At 42.6% G+C, this 18,060-nt stretch overlaps 1 protein-coding gene across 2 annotated transcripts; it reads left to right on the top strand.

Annotated features, from left to right (window-relative positions):
- The first annotated feature begins 335 nt into the window (after positions 1-335).
- Positions 336-6,515, top strand: LOC125539291 (putative RING-H2 finger protein ATL69). Of its 2 annotated transcripts, XR_007296791.1 has the most exons (4): positions 336-886; positions 3,065-3,159; positions 4,809-5,251; positions 6,240-6,515. XR_007296791.1 is itself a non-coding variant. In XM_048702716.1 (3 exons), exons 1-3 carry the CDS (start codon positions 710-712, stop codon positions 5,083-5,085), a joined length of 549 nt encoding a protein of 182 aa, XP_048558673.1. In that variant the 5' UTR covers positions 336-709; the 3' UTR covers positions 5,086-5,462. The 2 variants fall into 2 exon arrangements, 1 of the variants encoding a protein (XP_048558673.1); XM_048702716.1 differs by lacking the exon at positions 6,240-6,515 and having other exon boundaries at positions 4,809-5,462.
- Positions 6,516-18,060: the final 11,545 nt, after the last annotated feature.

The following is an 18,060-nucleotide window of genomic DNA, read 5'->3' as shown; positions in this document are numbered from 1 at the left end:
GTCGGCACATATGGGTCGGCGCGTTGCCGACCTATATCTAAAACAGGGCGGACGTCGGGCGGGTGATCGACCCAAACGGACAAAAGACGGACAAAATCACCCTCCGTTTGGGTCTCCTCATTGAAGTTGCTTTTATAGTCGTTGCTATGTGGTCTACAAACATGAATGTATATTTTCTACATCTTGTGTTCTTTATACTGCGCTGATATTTGATGAATATAGATGGAAAAATTTTCTCCTTTTTTTTAATGTTGACATGTACGCAATCATCATCGATCATGCTCAGCTTCAGCTTGCTGCTCGGGCGCAGGTCCCACGTCGTTCCGGCAGAACGAAGATACAGCAAAAGCAGCTGCGGCATTCCGCCACCTCGCAGTTCCCCACCCGACCTTCCCACCAACCAACCAGCTCTTCCAGCCTCCGCAGGCCACCGCTCCGCCCCCCTTCCGCTGCAGTTGCACCGTAGCCGGTCCGTCGCCGTCAAGCGACCACGCCAATCACAAACCGTGATCGCCACCCACCCTCCGGCCTCCGCGGGCGGGACCCGCCGACCAATGGGCACCCCCTGCCCCAACCTCACCGCTCTCGCGATTCGCCGCAGCGGCGGCCGCCTGTTCGAGCGGTAGGGATTTCCCTCGTCGTCGTGGGCGCGGGAGACCTGGTGTCGCTGGCGCGAGGCGAGGGGAGGCGAGGCCGCGAGGGGGCAGCGATGATGTTCGGGTCGGGGATGAATCTCCTCAGCGCGGCGCTCGGCTTCGGCATGACCGCCGCCTTCGTCGCGTTCGTCTGCGCGCGGTTCATCTGCTGCCGCGCCCGGGACGCGGACGACGGCGCCCCATCGCCGGTGGACTTTGACGTTGACTTCCCAGCAGATCTCGAACGCCCGGTGCGTGTCATACCCTCCTACTATGGCTCCTCTGCCTCCACAACGATCGATATTCTGCTGCTGTGAACTCCACGCCGTTTACAAAAGGGGAGCAAATAACTACGTATTTGCTAGTGCCACAGCGCGTACATAACTGAAGTGTCTATGTTTTGTTTTTATAATTACTGAAAATAGGAAGATTCGATACTCAATTTCTTTGTTCGCGGGCACATGAGCAGTGCCTTTTATTTTTGGCTATTACTGAAGTGTATATGTTTTGTTTTTATATAGTTATTAGTGATGAAAATAGGAAGATTCTAGGAGTACTATTTTATATCTGTGTTCATGGGCACATGGGAGTGCCTTTCCTGTTCAAGCCAAAAAAAAAATTGCTAATTAGTCCTTTTACTAAATTTGTACTTTTTGGCTATTGCACTGATACCAAGTCTTAAATATTAGTATATCTGATAATCGACCACTTTAATAGATATTAGAAAATAGAGATTCAAAAGCTTTAGCTTATATGTATTTCGCTAACTTTGGTCTTCTCCCATTTTAGACTGGTATTTGTGTGCCTCTGTTTTAGTGATAGGCCATGAGCTCTAGTTAGATTCTTAGGGTTACACTTTCCCCAATAATTGTCTCTCGATCGCATACCTTACAGTATCTCTGTATCAGCTTTCAATTAGTCTGTGTATAACTACAAGCCTGCAACGTAGCAATATTCCTTGGTCCAAGTTCAAATAACAGTTAAATCATCCTTAGTCCCTACACATTTAAATAAGTAAATAGGTTTAAATGACTAGGCGATGAGCTCTAGTTAGATTCATGAGGTTACATTTTACCCCAATAATAGTTGCTCAATACGTAGCTTGTATCTTTGTTTCTGCTTCAAGTTAGTCTGTGTATGACTAGAAGCCTGCAACTTAACAATATTCCCTGGTCCAAATATAAATAACAGTTACATGATCCTTATTCCTTGCACATTTTAAGAAGGAAGAAGATATCACATTCTAATTCACAGTCTAAAACCAATGCGTTTTGTAGTCCCACAAGGAAATACTAATAAGCTAGAAACTGAAACACCAAAAGGTGGGAGCACTAAAGGAACTACAGAAATCCCAGATTTTGTATGATGTCTTTAAGCTATAATCTATTGGATAATTTGCTAGCTTGGATGCAAATTCAACAATGCTCTTTGATGATACCCGTCAGTTCAGCCTCGTTTCTTTAGGGTTAAAATTTTGGGCATCTCCCTTTTTGAATCCTATATACCTAAATAGTTCCCCACTAACTCAATTTTCTTAACATGCAACTATGCCAACTCACCATGCCACCATGCACGCCCCACTAAATTTAGTTCTCTCAACATGCAACTATGCCAACTCACCTTGACACTATGCATGGGAAAAGACCCACCTTAACATGCAGCTTGCATGCTACTCATATTCAATAAATATTTTACAACTATATAATGATCAAACATAATAAATTATATGTCCTTTAGTTTCGATTCTCATATCACCAATCCAAATACTAAAGTTTTATACTGCCAATTTTCGTAGAAATAGCTGCATCCAATTCCCGCAGCAATGCGCGGGGTATCGTCTCTAGTAAACTTGATAACTGAGTGCACATGGAGTATTCTCTGTTCCTTGGTATAGAATTTTATTTTCGCAGATGTCAAGTGAACAAACATTTCTTATGAAGTTGCTCTTCCCAGTTGTACAAGGTGTCTCCTTTTGAAAGTTAATGTAGTGATCGCTGTTATGTTTCGCGCCTCTGGGCTAGGGCCGGCGCCAACGCGATCAGTAACATAATCCCGGAGAACTAGGGTAGGATGTAGAGGGGATGAGCAACCCCATCTGTTTGCTCGGCGGCCACTTCCATGCCTTCCTTGTGTAGATGGCATAGTGCGTTGTCACAACCTCATCTGTACAACTCCCCTTCTATCACTGGAAAGATACGCATCCTTAGCGTATTCGCGAAAAAAGATAGCTGTTATGTTTATAGTTATGTACGCATAGTTGACTACCTTTTTTTTTCCTTTACTGTTACATCTAAAAGTGTTACTTGTTAGTGTATGTTCAACAAATACTTTTTTAATTCACATGCAAGTTTGAACAATCAAGGCGATGTAGTCAATGCAGATGTCATATCACTATCTTTCGTACTTAAGTTAGTGCCGTACTTTTTCAGGTAGAGGATGCTAATTGTGGGTTGGAACCTTTGGTTATTGCTGAAATTCCTATTATGAAGTACTCTGAGGCTTTATATTCAAAGGATGATGCCCAGTAAGTGCAACTATCTGTATTAACCGACAATTACCCAACTTTACTGTTTTCTGCTGTAATGTATATAATTTCATCCACCTCTGAAATGTCTGGCCACTGGGATTCATGGGAATATCCAAACAGTGGGCCAAGTAGCTTGTCACATGGAAATTGGTAGACCCTGTTGCAGTATCACCTTATTGTAAATACGGGTATCCAGAATAGTTTCTAAACAGTTATGTGCGAGTTATTGAAACCACATTACTGCTGATATGCATATGCTGAGACTCTTAGAAAGTCACAAGAGTCTTTTCTTTTCTTTGTTGTCATATAGTCCCTAGCCCCATGGTTATCAATTCAATATACCAGTTCCTATGGCCCCCCTCCCCTCCCCGAGCATTTTGAAGCTTACCTGGTAATTTCATTAACCAAAGCATGAGAAAGTATCTGCAAATGTGTATGCATTTCTGGGGATGCAGGTCAAAGATCTGCTATGAAGGACATGTTTTATGCTGAAAGAATACTTCCATAGCTGAGTAACAAATGTACAAAATAATTTGAAATCTTGCTGTTAGCTAGAGCAAGTTCATAATGCCAGTTTGTTTTTGCTTAGTCCTTCGAGGAAGGAATGTGTTTTCCTGCCCAGGGGTTCCCACGCCTTCTGTTTGCAAAATAAACAATGTCTTGTTAAAAAAATACCAATCATGTGTGATCCACAAAACTTTGTTTCTGTGTAAACCTGCAGACTTTTAATATCAAAATTGTCCATACTGTGCGGTACGAAAAATAGTAGTGAACCATCCACTGTATTAATCAGTGCAAGTGAAGTGTCTTTTATCGTATTTGGTTCTTGATACCAGAAATGAATTTGATATTGAAATGTTGCAAGTCTACATAACTTTATTGTGTACTACACTACACACATGGTTAATTTTTATTTGAATTACAAGTACCAGCGCTAACACACCCGCCCCGCTTAAACCACCATACCTATGCACACACACGCCCCATTGTTTACCACTGAACAGGTATTGCTGTGAAGGTATGACACACGAACTCTCGATCCAAGGACTGAACCCGGCTGGCAGGCTGCAGCACGTCAATCCTAACCAAGAGACATGGCTTATTTCACACATAATTGAGAAAAACTGCGGTTTTTAAAATCTAAAGTGTTCATTGTGAGGCATTGGAATACTGAGGTATTAGATTACAGCAATTTTCCAAACCTAAGTTTTGATACAGTGCATCATGCACTTTCTGTAAATGGGCGTGCAGGAACTCTGGGGAGCAATGAAATTGTTGAACTTTTAAGGCCATGTTTGGGTTTGCGTTTCTGCTCCATTTCTCGCCGGTTTAGAATACACACCCCGTCCCGTCGTTTTCGTTCTAGGCAAAAAACAAGTGTTGACCAGTAATTTACACCTGTAAAATAAATACAAGTGTATAAATTTACACCCATTCCAAGCGGGGCCTAAGAAGTTTTTACACAAGCAAGTCTATTGCCCTCCAAACTTGTTTGCATAGACTCAACCAAGCTCAAACTCAGCCCAATGTTTAGAAGCTCACAAGACATGAGTTCTTTCTTAACAGTTCTTCTCTTTATTCAACTTATTGAACCTAGGGTGTTGTTCAACTATGCCCTTGTTTGATCGGTTGTTTTGCTTTGACAGGTGCTCCATATGTCTAGGTGAATACACTGAGAAAGAGCTTCTAAGAATTATTCCGACATGTCAACATAACTTTCACCGTACCTGCTTAGACTTATGGTTGCAGAAGCAGACTACTTGCCCAATATGCCGGGTCTCGTTGAAAGAGTTGCCTAGCGGCAAAGCTGCCATAGCACCTTCATGTAGCAACCCTCAAGTGCGCCCCCGCACTGAGAACTCTGTTAATCCAGCACCTGACTGGCTCCTCCCTGTTCATCATTCTCAGAGGTCAACAGAATAGTTCAGACACACAAGCATCAGTAGAAGTGGTTATTGAGATACGCCAATAAGCACATCATGAGATTGCTATGAAAGAGAACAAAGCGGGAATATGTAATAGGTTTCCTGCCTCGCTGCATTGTTGCAGCATCCTAATTGGATCGACATTGTATGCAATCTCGTCGCAGGTAATGTGTCAACATTTGTTGTACATTTCGCATTGTAGGTAAGCATATTGTGTTATGGCACATAAACACTTTCAATGTTCTTTTCTAGTGCTCTGTATATCATAAAAATGGTAAAGAAATATTGGATGTTAGGTAAATTCCTGAACTTCTGAAGCTTTGCAGTTCGTCTGGCAGCTTTGCAATAATCTGCAGAGGTGCAGTTCCCCTTTCATTAAGCCTGTGGTAGCAAGTAGGCAGACTTAGGTGGCAGATCCCATATTTCACTTTGAGTTTGCTAAACTTTGGATCTTCCACTGGATGTAGCTTTTACATTTACAAAAAAAATAAAATTGTCTGAATTGCCCTGGTTTGATCGGTTGGTGTGGGAGGTTTAGGTCTACGAATTACCGTCCATTTTGGGTAGCAGAAAAAGCCCGTGAAACCTTCTCAAGTAATAATGCTGGCACAAGAAGCACCCACCATGTAACAAAAACAATTCGAATGTGTATTTGATATGCACATAGATTATGGAAAACAAGATAAACTATGTTATAAGAAAGCATTGTTCTAGTGAAAATAGGAAACCGTTGATCACCTTGCACCAAGCATAAACCATGCTCATAGACACGATGTCTCGATGTTGGTGAGACGCAAATTGGTAATGATAAAAAAAGGATGCACTTTTCTATGGTGGAAAATGTGTACGCCGAAGTTAATGGGTTTGGAGATTTCCATTGCTTCAATTTGGTGATGTTAGCTATGTAAGTTCGGTCTGTAATGACTTTGATTTTGTTTGATCGAGGCTTAGCATAACCACTATGTCGTATACATGTGTGTTGGATATGTTAATTTTCTAAATAATTTAATCCATAAATAAATCATGATAATAGTGCTTACTATCACACTGATAGCTAATCATGTGAGCAAGTAGACACAGAACATGTAAATCTATGACAATAGTATGTACGCCTATCATATGAACAAATAAAGACATCCTACTCTCATGCAGGAAATGTCAGTGCGGCGGCGGCAGAGGCAGAACCAACCTTCTTGTTCGTGGTGTCCGTGTTGTCATCCATGCCGCCAGTGAAGAGGTTAAGGAAGTAGTCGAGTAGTGGGTGTAACCGAACAATAACAAGCAGTTGCATCAAGACGTTCTCAAATACCTTATGGCCCCTTCTCCCGGCGCATGCTCAGAGCATCTCCAATAGCTTATCTATATGATATTTATACTCGTTTTTCATGATATGAGCCTAAAACAGACGTTCAACAGCTTGTTTATATAGTCGTCCAAATATACACACCCTCTAAATCGACCTTGACAATGTCCACGCATGGACATTGTGAAGGCATCGTCTAAATTCAGCTGCAGTCCTGATTTCTTCCTCTCCTCAGTGACGGTGCACCTGTCATGGTCCCCGTATATAGACGTTCTAATGCAAAACTGGACGTGTATATAAAGGAATCTTTTTAAACCATTGTCTATATGAATATATAGACATCCAAATATACACATGCTATTGAAGATGCTCTCATAAAGGATAGCCTACTCTCCGGACAACCGTGCACATGGTCGTGGGAGGGAGTAAGCCAGAAGCAACACCAGCTTGTGCTCGAGAAGGTTGAGCAGATGCGATTTGTTCCGGTGACGGCTAGGCCACAACCGAGTCTGTAATAACTCATGATCCGAACGGCTCAGATACGATGCTCGTGACATGTCCATAGTTGATCATAATTAATTACCAATTAGTTATTCATTTCAACTGGAAAAACATAAACCGCACATGCCATATAGGTCTCAGTTTGGCTGTTCACGAAAAACGAAGTGTTGGACGGGCAAGCGTGGTGAGGCGGGTGGTGAAGGAGAAGCACAAATGTGTCACTTATCTTCATGCTTCAATAGGACGTGGAACATAATCGCTTATATGTTGGTCTCAACTCTTCTCCACTTTTAGGGTGGTACTAAATTTTGGACAACGCTAACGCCCACACGTGTGGTGGGAGCCAAATCCGCTCACACTCCCTATAACACGCAGACTACGTCATGTCACCGCATGCATGCATGTGAAAATCTTTTTGGATTTTTTGTTTTTAAAATGTTTTATCTCTTAAATGAAAAATCCTATTGAAGATCCGTTTTCATCATTAAATCCCTCGCGACGAGATCTTCGAAACTAGATCTCATATCAATATATTTCAACAAAAATTTTTGGTTAAAATTTGCCGTGTCTATTGCACATGAATTGCCATGATGTTTACACTGAAGTTGTCCTGATATGTTTCAGCTATTTTCTTCTACATTTAAAAGTAAATTTTGACATATTATAAAACGTGAAATTAAGAAACTAGACTTGCCATGCACCATAAACTAAAATTGCCATGATACATGCACTTAAAATTGCCATGGTTCATATAAAAAAATATTTTCATGGTGAAAGTACTGAAATTGCCATCATCAAAAAATTAAAATTGACATGATCTACAAACTAAAATTGCAACATGGCAACTTTAGTTTAAGCACTATGGCAACTGCAGTGTAAACATCATGACAACTTTTGGGAAAAAAAATTCGTTGAAACATATCAACATGGGGTCTAGTTTTGAAGATCTCGTCGAGACAGATTTAATGGTGAAAACGGATTTTTAATTCGCTTTTCTAATTAGGAGATGAAACATTTTTAAGCCGAAAATCAAAAAGATTTCTGCTGATGTCATTTGTTCATACGTGACAAAATGAGTGGTGATGGAGGCGTGTGGGCGATGTGCAAACACGCACACGTGTGTGCGTTAGTTTTTCCGTAAATTTTTCACCATGTCATGAAACGCCACATGTGCCTTTGAGATTTTCGAGGAATTATCTGTATATGGGCCTAAAGCCCATCTATAATTCAATAACCCCCACCTTATGTCGAAGGCACATTGTGTTTTCCTTCGTTTTAAACAAGTATTTTTCACTCGGGACTAGTTAAGTTGAACAGCCACCTAAAGCACATTGCTACACTACTCCACAACTGAAAAATGGAGTATGCCTTGAATTTCAGTTTGCCTTGAATTTCAGTTTGACAGAAAGAACTTTTACAAATTGTCTTATTGGTACTAGGTTGCTGAAGATTGACCCCATGGGTGGAGCATATTAGCCACACTCCTAGTCTATTCATGATCTTACTGAAGATCATCCTATCTCATAGACTATGATTAACAATCGAGCTCATATAGATGTGTTCTTCCATAGATTAGTGTAGGACAGTTTCTTGCTTATACAATCATCAGAATACATTAAGACAAAGTCAACCTACCATACAGGTTGTGAGAGTGGTGCATCTTCGACGGAGTGGGTAGTAAAGTTACTCTCTAGTTAATCTGTAGCTTGTTATTCGAGGTCCTACTTTACAGGATTTTCAATCAAATAGGTTTGATTACCATCATGGATGCTCATGTGGGTGTTATACCCATCTATGCCGCTACTTTATGTATCACAAATAGCCCTTCTATGAATGGATCTGCCAGTTTTTTAGCCAATTGGGTGTAATCCAACGCTGTCACTTCGAAGTTTCTTAGATGTCTCACAAATTTCAGTCTTCTTCTTATATGATTTATGGATTACATGTTGTCCTTTGAGTTGGTTACTTTGACAGTGGTTGTCTGATTGTCACAGTTCATAAGGATAGATAGAATTGGCCTTTTAAGTTCATAAAAAAATCTCGAAGCCATTCTGCTTTGGTATTAGACTAGAAGTGTTGGGCGCGCTTTGCAGTGCCGTTGGTGTTGTTGGGTTTCTTAAAAAATTCACCCTATTTTAAAATATAAGGTATATTACTTTTTTGAAAAGTCAAACCTTTTACGTTTGATCAAATTTATAGAGAAATGTATCAAAATCTATAATATCAAATCGGTATTTTAAGATTCATCATGAAATGAATTTACGTACTTATTTAGTTTAATATTATGGATGTTGATATTTTGTCTCTGAACTTGGTCAGAGTTAAAGAAATTCGACTTCCTAAAAAACTAATACCACTTATATTTTGAAACTGATGGTGAAAGGATTGATATGGTTGACTAGAGGAGGGGGTGAATAGGCAACTATCAATTTTTAGTTTTTCTTAACAAATTAAGTTTAACAACAAATAGGTTGACTAGATGTGCAACTATGTGAACAACCTATAAGATGCAAACAACAACAACAACAACAAGTGCAAGCAAAGTACAACACAATAATAGCTTGCACCAAGTAAAGGGAAGAGATAACCACAAGTGGTGCCGGTGGAGACGAGAATGTGTTACCGAAGTTCCTTCCCTTTGGGGGAAGTACGTCTCCGTTGGAGCGGTGTGGAGGCACAATGCTCCCCAAGAAGCCACCAGGGCCACCGTATTCTCCTCACGCCCTCACACAATGCGAGATATCATGATTCCACTAGTGGTGCCCTTGAAGGCGGCGACCGAACCTTTACAAACAAGGTTGGGGCAATCTCCACAACTTAATTGGAGGCTCCCAACGATACCACGGAGCTTCACCACAATGGAATATGGCTCCGAAGTGACCTCAACTGTCTAGGGTGCTCAAACACCCAAGAGTAACAAAATCTACACAAGAAAGTATGGGGAATCAAATATCCTTTGGTGGAAGTGTAGATCTAGGCCCCCTCCTTCAATCCCTAGCAAATCAACAAGTTTGAGTGGCTAGAGAGAGAGAGATCGGGCAAGAAAGCTTGAAGGGCATTAATGGTGGAGAGAGAGAGGCAAGAGGTAAGGGGGTAGGAGGAAGAAACCCCCTTTATATTGGAAACCCTAAAAACCAACCATAACAGCAGATTTTACACTGCAGCGGTACAACCGCTCCTCTCCCCGGTACAACCAGAAATCGCAGGTAAGCTGTTGGGGAATGTAGCATGCAATTTTAAAAAAATCCTACAATCGCACAAGATCTATCTAGGAGATGCATAGCAATGGGAGGGGCAGAGTGTGTCGACATACCCTCATAGACCGAAAGCGCAAGCGTTAGTTTTAACGCGGTTGATGTAGTCGAACGTCTTCGCGATCTAACTGATCAAGTACCGAACGTACGGCACCTCCGAGTTCAGCACACGTTCAACTCGATGACGACCCTCGAACTCTTGATCCACCAGAGGGTCAAGGGAGAGTTTCGTCAGCACGATGGCGTGGTGACGGATGGTGATGTGATCCGCGCAGGGCTTCGCCTAAGCACTACGACGCTATGACCGGAGGAGTAAACTGTGGAAGGGGGCACCGCACACGGCTAAGAGAACAATTGATGTGCTTTGGAGTGCCCCTGCCCCTGTATATAAAGGAGGAGAGGGAGGAGGCCGGCCATGGGGCGCCCTATAGGGGGAGGAAACTGACTTGGACTCCATGTCCAATTCGGCCTCCCCTTCCTTCTTCCGGAGGGGGAAAGGGGGTAGGAGAGAGAAGAGGAGAAGGAAAGGGGGGCGCGCCCCCTCCCCTAGTCCAATTCTGACTCCCCATGGGAGGGGGACGCGACCACCCCTTGTGGGCTGCCTCCCCTCTCCACTATGGCCCATGTAGGCCCATTACTTTCCGGCCGGGGGGGGGGTCGGTAACCCCTCGATACTCTGAAAAATACCCGAACCACTCCGAAACCATCCCGGTGTCCGAATACCATCGTCCAATATATCAATCTTTACCTCTCGACCATTTCGAGACTCCTCGTCATGTCCATGATCTCATCCGAGACTCCGAACAATCTTCGGTCGCCAAAACACATAACTCATAATACAAATCGTCATCGAATGTTAAGCGTGCGGACCCTACAGGTTCAAGAACTATGTAGACATGACCGAGACACATATCCAGTCAATAACAAATAACGGAACCTGGATGCTCATATTGGTTCCTACATATTATATGATGATCTTCATCGGTCAAACCGCAATAACAACACACGTAATCCCCTTTGTCATCGGTATGTTACTTGCCCGATATTCGATCGTCGGTATCCTCATACCTAGTTCAATCTCCTTACCGGCAAGTCTCTTTACTCGTTCCATAATGCATCATCCCGCAACTAACTCATTAGTCACATTGCTTGCAAGGCTTATCATGATGTGCATTACCGAGAGGGCCCAGAGATACCTCTCCGATACATGGAGTGATAAATCCTAATCTCGATCTATGCCAACCCAACAAACACCTTCAGAGACACCTGTTGTAACGCCCCGGACACACCCGCCGGTGGTCGTTACTCCTGGCGGGATCTAGACCGGCCCCACAGATCAATACTAGTCTTTTCTGCGCACTTTGTCCTCACTCGTGCGCACCCGGGAGCAACTTCCCGGTTGGTCACCCATCCTGACACTACTCCAAGTTGAGCACGCTTAACTTTGAAGTTCTGTCCGAATGGGTTCCCGGAAAAGAAGGAATTCCTTATTGATATGAGTAGTCTATCATCCCTAATAAGCCAGGCCATCACATACACCCCCACTCAGAGGAACCGACGTCCTCGTCGGGCCATAGGAACGTTCCCTCTTGGCACAAACGTCTGTGCTTCCAGTCTGGTACATGTGCCATGTCGGGTGCCACGACGAGTCACAAACGTCATGAACAACATGACCACGCACCTGTCCGCAACCATCCGTGTAACCGCGAGGGTCGGCTCTGATACCAACTTGTAACGCCCCGGACACACCCGCCGGTGGTCGTTACTCCTGGCGGGATCTAGACTGGCCCCATAGATCAATACTAGTCTTTTCTGCGCACTTTGTCCTCACTCGTGCGCACCCGGGAGCAACTTCTCGGTTGGTCACCCATCCTGACACTACTCCAAGCTGAGCACGCTTAACTTTGGAGTTCTGTCCGAATGGGCCCCCGGAAAAGAAGGAATTCCTTATTGATATGAGTAGTCTATCATCCCTAATAAGCCAGGCCATCACACCTGTAGAGCATCTTTATAATCACCCAATTACGTTGTGACGTTTGATAGCACACAAGGTGTTCCTCCGGTATTCGGGAGTTGCATAATCTCATAGTCAAAGGAATATGTATAAGTCATGAAGAAAGCAATAGCAATAAAACTTAACGATCATTATGGTAAGCTAACAGATGGGTCTTGTCCATCACATCATTCTCCTAATGATGTGACCCCGTTCATCAAATGACAACACATGTCTATGGTCAGGAAACTTAACCATCTTTGATTAACGAGCTAGTCAAGTAGAGGCATACTAGGGACACTTTGTTTTGTCTATGTATTCACACATGTATCAAGTTTCCGGTTAATACAATTCTAGCATGAATAACAACATTTATCATGATATAAGGAAATATAAATAACAACTTTATTATTGCCTCTAGGGCATATTTCCTTCAGTCTCCCACTTGCACTAGAGTCAATAATCTAGATTACATTGTAATGATTCTAACACCCATGGAGTCTTGGTGCTGATCATGTTTTGCTCGTGGAAGAGCCTTAGTCAACGGGTCTGCAACATTCAGATCCATATGTATTTTGCAGATCTCTATGTCTCCCTCCTTGACTTGATCACGGATGGAGTTGAAGCATCTCTTGATTTATTTGGTTCTCTTATGAAATCTGGATTCCTTCGCTAAGGCAATTGCTCGAGTATTGTCACAAAAGATTTTCATTGGACCCGATGCACTAGGTATTACACCTAGATCGGATATGAACTCCTTCATCCAGACTCCTTCATTTGCTGCTTCCGAAGCAACTATGTACTCCACTTCACATGTAGATCCCGCCACGACGCACTGCTTGGAACTGCACCAACTGACAGCTCCACCATTCAATATAAATATGTATCCGGTTTGCGACTTAGAGTCATCCGGATCACTGTCAAAGCTAGCATCGACGTAACCATTTACGACAAGCTCTTTGTCACCTCCATAAACGAGAAACATATCCTTAGTCCTTTTCAGGTATTTCAAGATGTTCTTGACCGCTGTCCAGTGATCCACTCATTGATTACTTTGGTACCTCCCTGCTAAACTTATAGCAAGGCACACATCAGGTCTGGTACACATCATTGCATACATGATAGAACCTATGGCTGAGGCATAGGGAATGACTTTCATTTTCTCTCTATTTTTTGCAATGGTCAGGCATTGAGTCTGACTCAACTTGACACATTGTAAGACAGGCAATAACCCTTTCTTTGACTAATCCATTTTGAACTTCTTCAAAACTTTATCAAGGTATGTGCTTTGTGAAAGTCCAATTAAGCGTCTTGATCTATCTCTATAGATCTTCATGCCCAATATATAAGCAGCTTCACTAAGGTCTTTCATTGAAAAATTCTTATTCAAGTATCCTTTTATGCTATCCAGAAATTCTATATCATTTCCAATCAACAATATGTCATCCACATATAATATTAGAAATTCTACAGAGCTCCCACTCACTTTCTTGTAAATATAGGCTTCTCCAAAAGTCTGTATAAAATCATATGCTTTGATCACACTATCAAAGCATATATTCCAACTCCGAGAGCCTTGCACCAGTCCATAAATGGATCGCTGGAGCTTGCACACTTTGTTAGCACCTTTAGGATCGATAAAACCTTCTGGTTGCATCATATACAACTCTTCTTTAAGAAATCCATTAAGGAATGCAGTTTTGACATCCATTTGCCAAAGTTCATAATCATAAAATGCGGCAATTTCTAACATGATTCGGACAGACTTAAGCATCGCAACGGGTGACAAGGTCTCATCGTAGTCAACTCCTTGAACTTGTCGAAAACCTTTTGCAACAAGTCAAGCTTTGTAGACAGTAACATTACCATCAGCGTCAGTCTTCTTCTTGCAGATCCATTAATTTTCTATGGCTTCTCGATCATCGGGCAAGTCAACCAAAGTCCACCCTTTGTTCTCATACATGGATCCCATCTCAGATTTCATGGCCTCAAGCCATTTCGCGGAATCTGGGCTCATCATCGCTTCCTCATAGTTCGTAGGTTCGTCATGGTGTAGTAACATGACTTCCAGAACAGGATTACCGTACCACTCTGGTGCGAAACGTACTCTGGTTGACCTACGAGGTTCGGTAGTAACTTGATCTGAAGTTTCATGATCATCATCATTAACTTCCTCACTAATTGGTGTAGGCATCACTGGAACTGATTTCTGTGATGAACTACTTTCAAACTCGAGAGAAGGTATAATTACCTCATAAAGTTCTACATTCCTCCCACTCACTTCTTTCGAGAGAAACTCCTTCTCTAGAAAGGATCCATTCTTAGCAACAAATATCTTGCCTTGGGATTTGTGATAGAAGGTGTACCCAACAGTTTCTTTTGGGTATCCTATGAATACGCACTTCTCCGATTTGGGTTCAAGCTTATCAGGCCGAAGCTTTTTCACATAAGCATCGCAACCCCAAACTTTCAGAAATGATGGCTTAGGTTTCTTGCTAAACCACCGTTCATATGGTGTCGTCTCAACGGATTTAGATGGTGCCCTATTTAACATGAATGCATCCGTCTCTAAAGCATAACACCAAAATGATAGCGGTAAATCGGTAAGAGACATCATAGATCGGACCATATCTAATAAAGTACGTTTACAACATTCGGACACACCATTACGTTGTGGTGTTCTAGGTGGCGTGCGTTGCGAAACTATTCCACATTGTTTCAAATGAAGACCAAACTCGTAACTCAAATATTCGCCTCCGCGATCAGATCATGGAAACTTTATTTTCTTGTTACGATGATTTTCCACTTCACTTTGAAATTCTTTAAACTTTTCAAACATTTCAGACTTGTGTTTCATTAAGTAGATATGCCCATATCTGCTCAAATCATTCGTGAAGGTCAGAAAATAATGATACCCGCCGCGAGCCTCAACACTCATCGGACCGCATACATCAGTATGTATTATTTCCAATAAGTCAGTGGATCGCTCCATTGTTCCGGAGAACGGAGTCTTAGTCATCTTGCCCATGAGGCATGGTTCGCAAGCATCAAGTGATTCCAAAATCCCATCAGCATGGAGTTTCTTCATGTGCTTTACACCAATATGACCTAAACGGCAGTGCCACAGATAAGTTGCACTATAATTATTAACTTTGCATCTTTTGGCATCAATAATATGAATATGTGTATCACTACGATCGAGATTCAACAAAAATAGACCACTCATCAAGGGTGCATGACCATAAAATATATTACTTATATAAATAGAACAACCATTATTTTATGATTTAAATGAATAACCGTCTTGCATCAAACAAGATCCAGATATAATGTTCATGCTCAACGTGTAACACCCACAATGCGGCTATATCTCCCACGTGTTGGGGCATGACTTAGAGGCATAGCCGCATGGTAGGTTTGTCGCAAGAGGGGTAATCTTCACACAATACCATGTACTGAATAAGAAAGGGATAAAGAGTTGGCTTACAATCGCTACTTCACACAAATACAAGTTAAAAATACAACATCCAGAATACAATCAAGGTCCGACTACGGAACCAAAATAAACGAAGACAACCCCAAATGCTAGATCCACGATCGTCCCGACTGGGCTCCACTACTGATCATCCGGAAAAGACACAAAACAACGACCAAGATCTTCATCGAGCTCCCACTTGAGCTCGGTTGCATCACCTGCACTGGTATCATCGGTACCTGCAACTGTTTGGAAGTATCTGTGAGTCACGAGGACTCAGCAATCTCACACCCGCGAGATCAAGACTATTTAAGCTTATGGGAAGGAGAAGGTAATGAGGTGGAGCTACATCAAGCACTAAGCATATATGGTGGCTAACATATGCAAATAAGAGCGAGAAGAGAAGCAACGCAACGGCCGAGAAGCTAGAAGTGATCAAGAAGTGATCCTGAAACTACTTACGTTCAAGCATAACACAAGAACCGTGTTCACTTCCCGGACTCCACCAAAAAGAGACCATCACGGTTACACACGCGGTTGGTGCATTTTAATTAAGTTAAGTGTCAAGTTCTCTACAACCGGATATTAACAAATTCCCATCTGCCACATAACCGCGGACACGGCTCTCGAAAGTTTAAACCCTGCAGCGATGTCCCAACTTAGCCCATCACAAGCTCTCACGGTCAACGAAGGATATTCCTTCTCTCGGGAAGACCCGATCAGTCTCGGAATCCCGGTTATAAGACATTTCGACAATGGTAAAACAAGACCAGCAAAGCCACCCGATGTGCCGACAATCCCGATAGGAGTCGCACATATCTCGTTCTTAGGGCAACACCGGATGAGACATCCTACGAGTAAAACCAAACCTCAAGTTTCCCCGAGGTGGCCCCCGCAGTCTACTTGGTTCGGACCAACATTTAGAGAAGCACTTGCCAGGGGGGGGGTTAAAATAAAGATGACCCTCGGGTTGGCCGACCCAAGGGAAGGGTAATAGGTTGTTAGGCAAATGTAAAACCAAGGTTGGGCCTTGCTGGATGAGTTTTATTCAAAGCAAACTGTCAAGGGGTTCCCATAACACCCAACCGTGTAAGGAACGCAAAAATAACACCGGTATGACGGAAACTAGGGCGGCAAGAGTGGAACAAAACACTAGGCATACGGCCGAGCGTTCCACCCTTTACCAAGTATATAGATGCATTAATTAAAATAAGAGGTATTGTGATATCCCAACATATCCATGTTCCACCATGGAACAAACTTCAGCTTCACCTGCAACTAGCAACGCTATAAGAGGGGCTGAGCAAAAGCGGTAACATAGCCAAACAACGGTTTGCTAGGAAGGTGGGTTAGAGGCTTGACATGGAAATATGGGAGGCATGATATAGCAAGTGGTAGGTAGCGCGACATAGAGATAGAGCGAACAACTAGCAAGCAAAGATAGAAGTGATTTCGAGGGTATGGTCATCTTGCCTGAGATCCCGCAAGGAAGAAGAACGAGTCCATGAAGAAGACAAACGGACGTAGTCGAACGAATCCTCACAACTCCGGAACGAAACCGAAGCTAACGCGAGAAGCAACCCGGAAAGAAGCAAACACCATGGTAAACAACCATCAGATAATCATGGCATGATGAACAACCAAGTATGATGCATCTCCGGTTTAATGAGGCATGGCATGACAAAGTGCAACAAACAACACTACAAATTATGTGTAGCTCAATATGCAACGAGTTGCATATTGACGAAACACCACATGACTTATTTAGTTCTCTCTCGTTTAGGTACCCAACAATATTAAATGTTGATTAACATGGCAAGAGGTGAAGCATATGAAAACTACCTATCTAGAAAAGTTTAAATGAGGCCAGAACAACAAACAACAATTCTAGAAAATCCCCATGTGCATATTTTAAAGTTGGTAATGTTCTGCCCTGTACACAATTTTAGAGTTGTTAGACATGCAAGAAGAGTGCACCATGTTAAACTAGGCATTTTCCCACCCCGTTTACATATAAAGATGGGAGCCCTATAAAGATTATTTAAAATGGAGCTACGGTTACTTAGTTATGAATTAAAGCATTTAACATGGCAATAAGGCAAATTATAAGCAAACATCATTTTAAACATTTTAACATGGATGAAAGTTGGATCTTATGAAACTAGATGAAATTCTAGTCGTGTTTCATGTATAACTTATTTTAAACCGATGCACGGTTCTGAAGTTATTATATGCATGAACATTAAGGGGTTTTCTAAAAAATTGTAGTTCTTTGATAATAGACAAATTCGCAGACGGGGAAAAATGTGCACTGGGCTGAATCTGGCTGGCCCAACATGCACAGGAGAGGGCTGGGCGCGTCCTCACCATGGGCCTTGGCCCGTTCGCTGGAAGAGAGGCTAACAAGGGTGCGCGCTGGGCCTCGTGCAGGACGCGGCCCACGTGCG

The sequence above is a fragment of the Triticum urartu genome, chromosome 2 (assembly GCF_003073215.2).
Source record: "Triticum urartu cultivar G1812 chromosome 2, Tu2.1, whole genome shotgun sequence".
In the NCBI taxonomy this organism is placed as follows: domain Eukaryota; kingdom Viridiplantae; phylum Streptophyta; class Magnoliopsida; order Poales; family Poaceae; genus Triticum; species Triticum urartu.
The sequence above is the reverse complement of the archived record's forward strand: the minus strand, read 5'-3'. Positions and strand labels throughout refer to the sequence as shown.

What these genes read in the sequence shown, in the direction of transcription:
- LOC125539291 (XM_048702716.1), top strand. Translation starts at nt 710, where the DNA reads ATGATGTTCGGGTCGGGGATGAATCTCCTCAGCGCGGCGCTCGGCTTC. An exon ending in CAGCAGATCTCGAACGCCCG is followed by an intron (nt 887 to 3,064) that starts GTGCGTGTCATA and finishes GTACTTTTTCAG; the next exon opens with GTAGAGGATGCTAATTGTGG. An exon ending in TATTCAAAGGATGATGCCCA is followed by an intron (nt 3,160 to 4,808) that starts GTAAGTGCAACT and finishes TTGCTTTGACAG; the next exon opens with GTGCTCCATATGTCTAGGTG.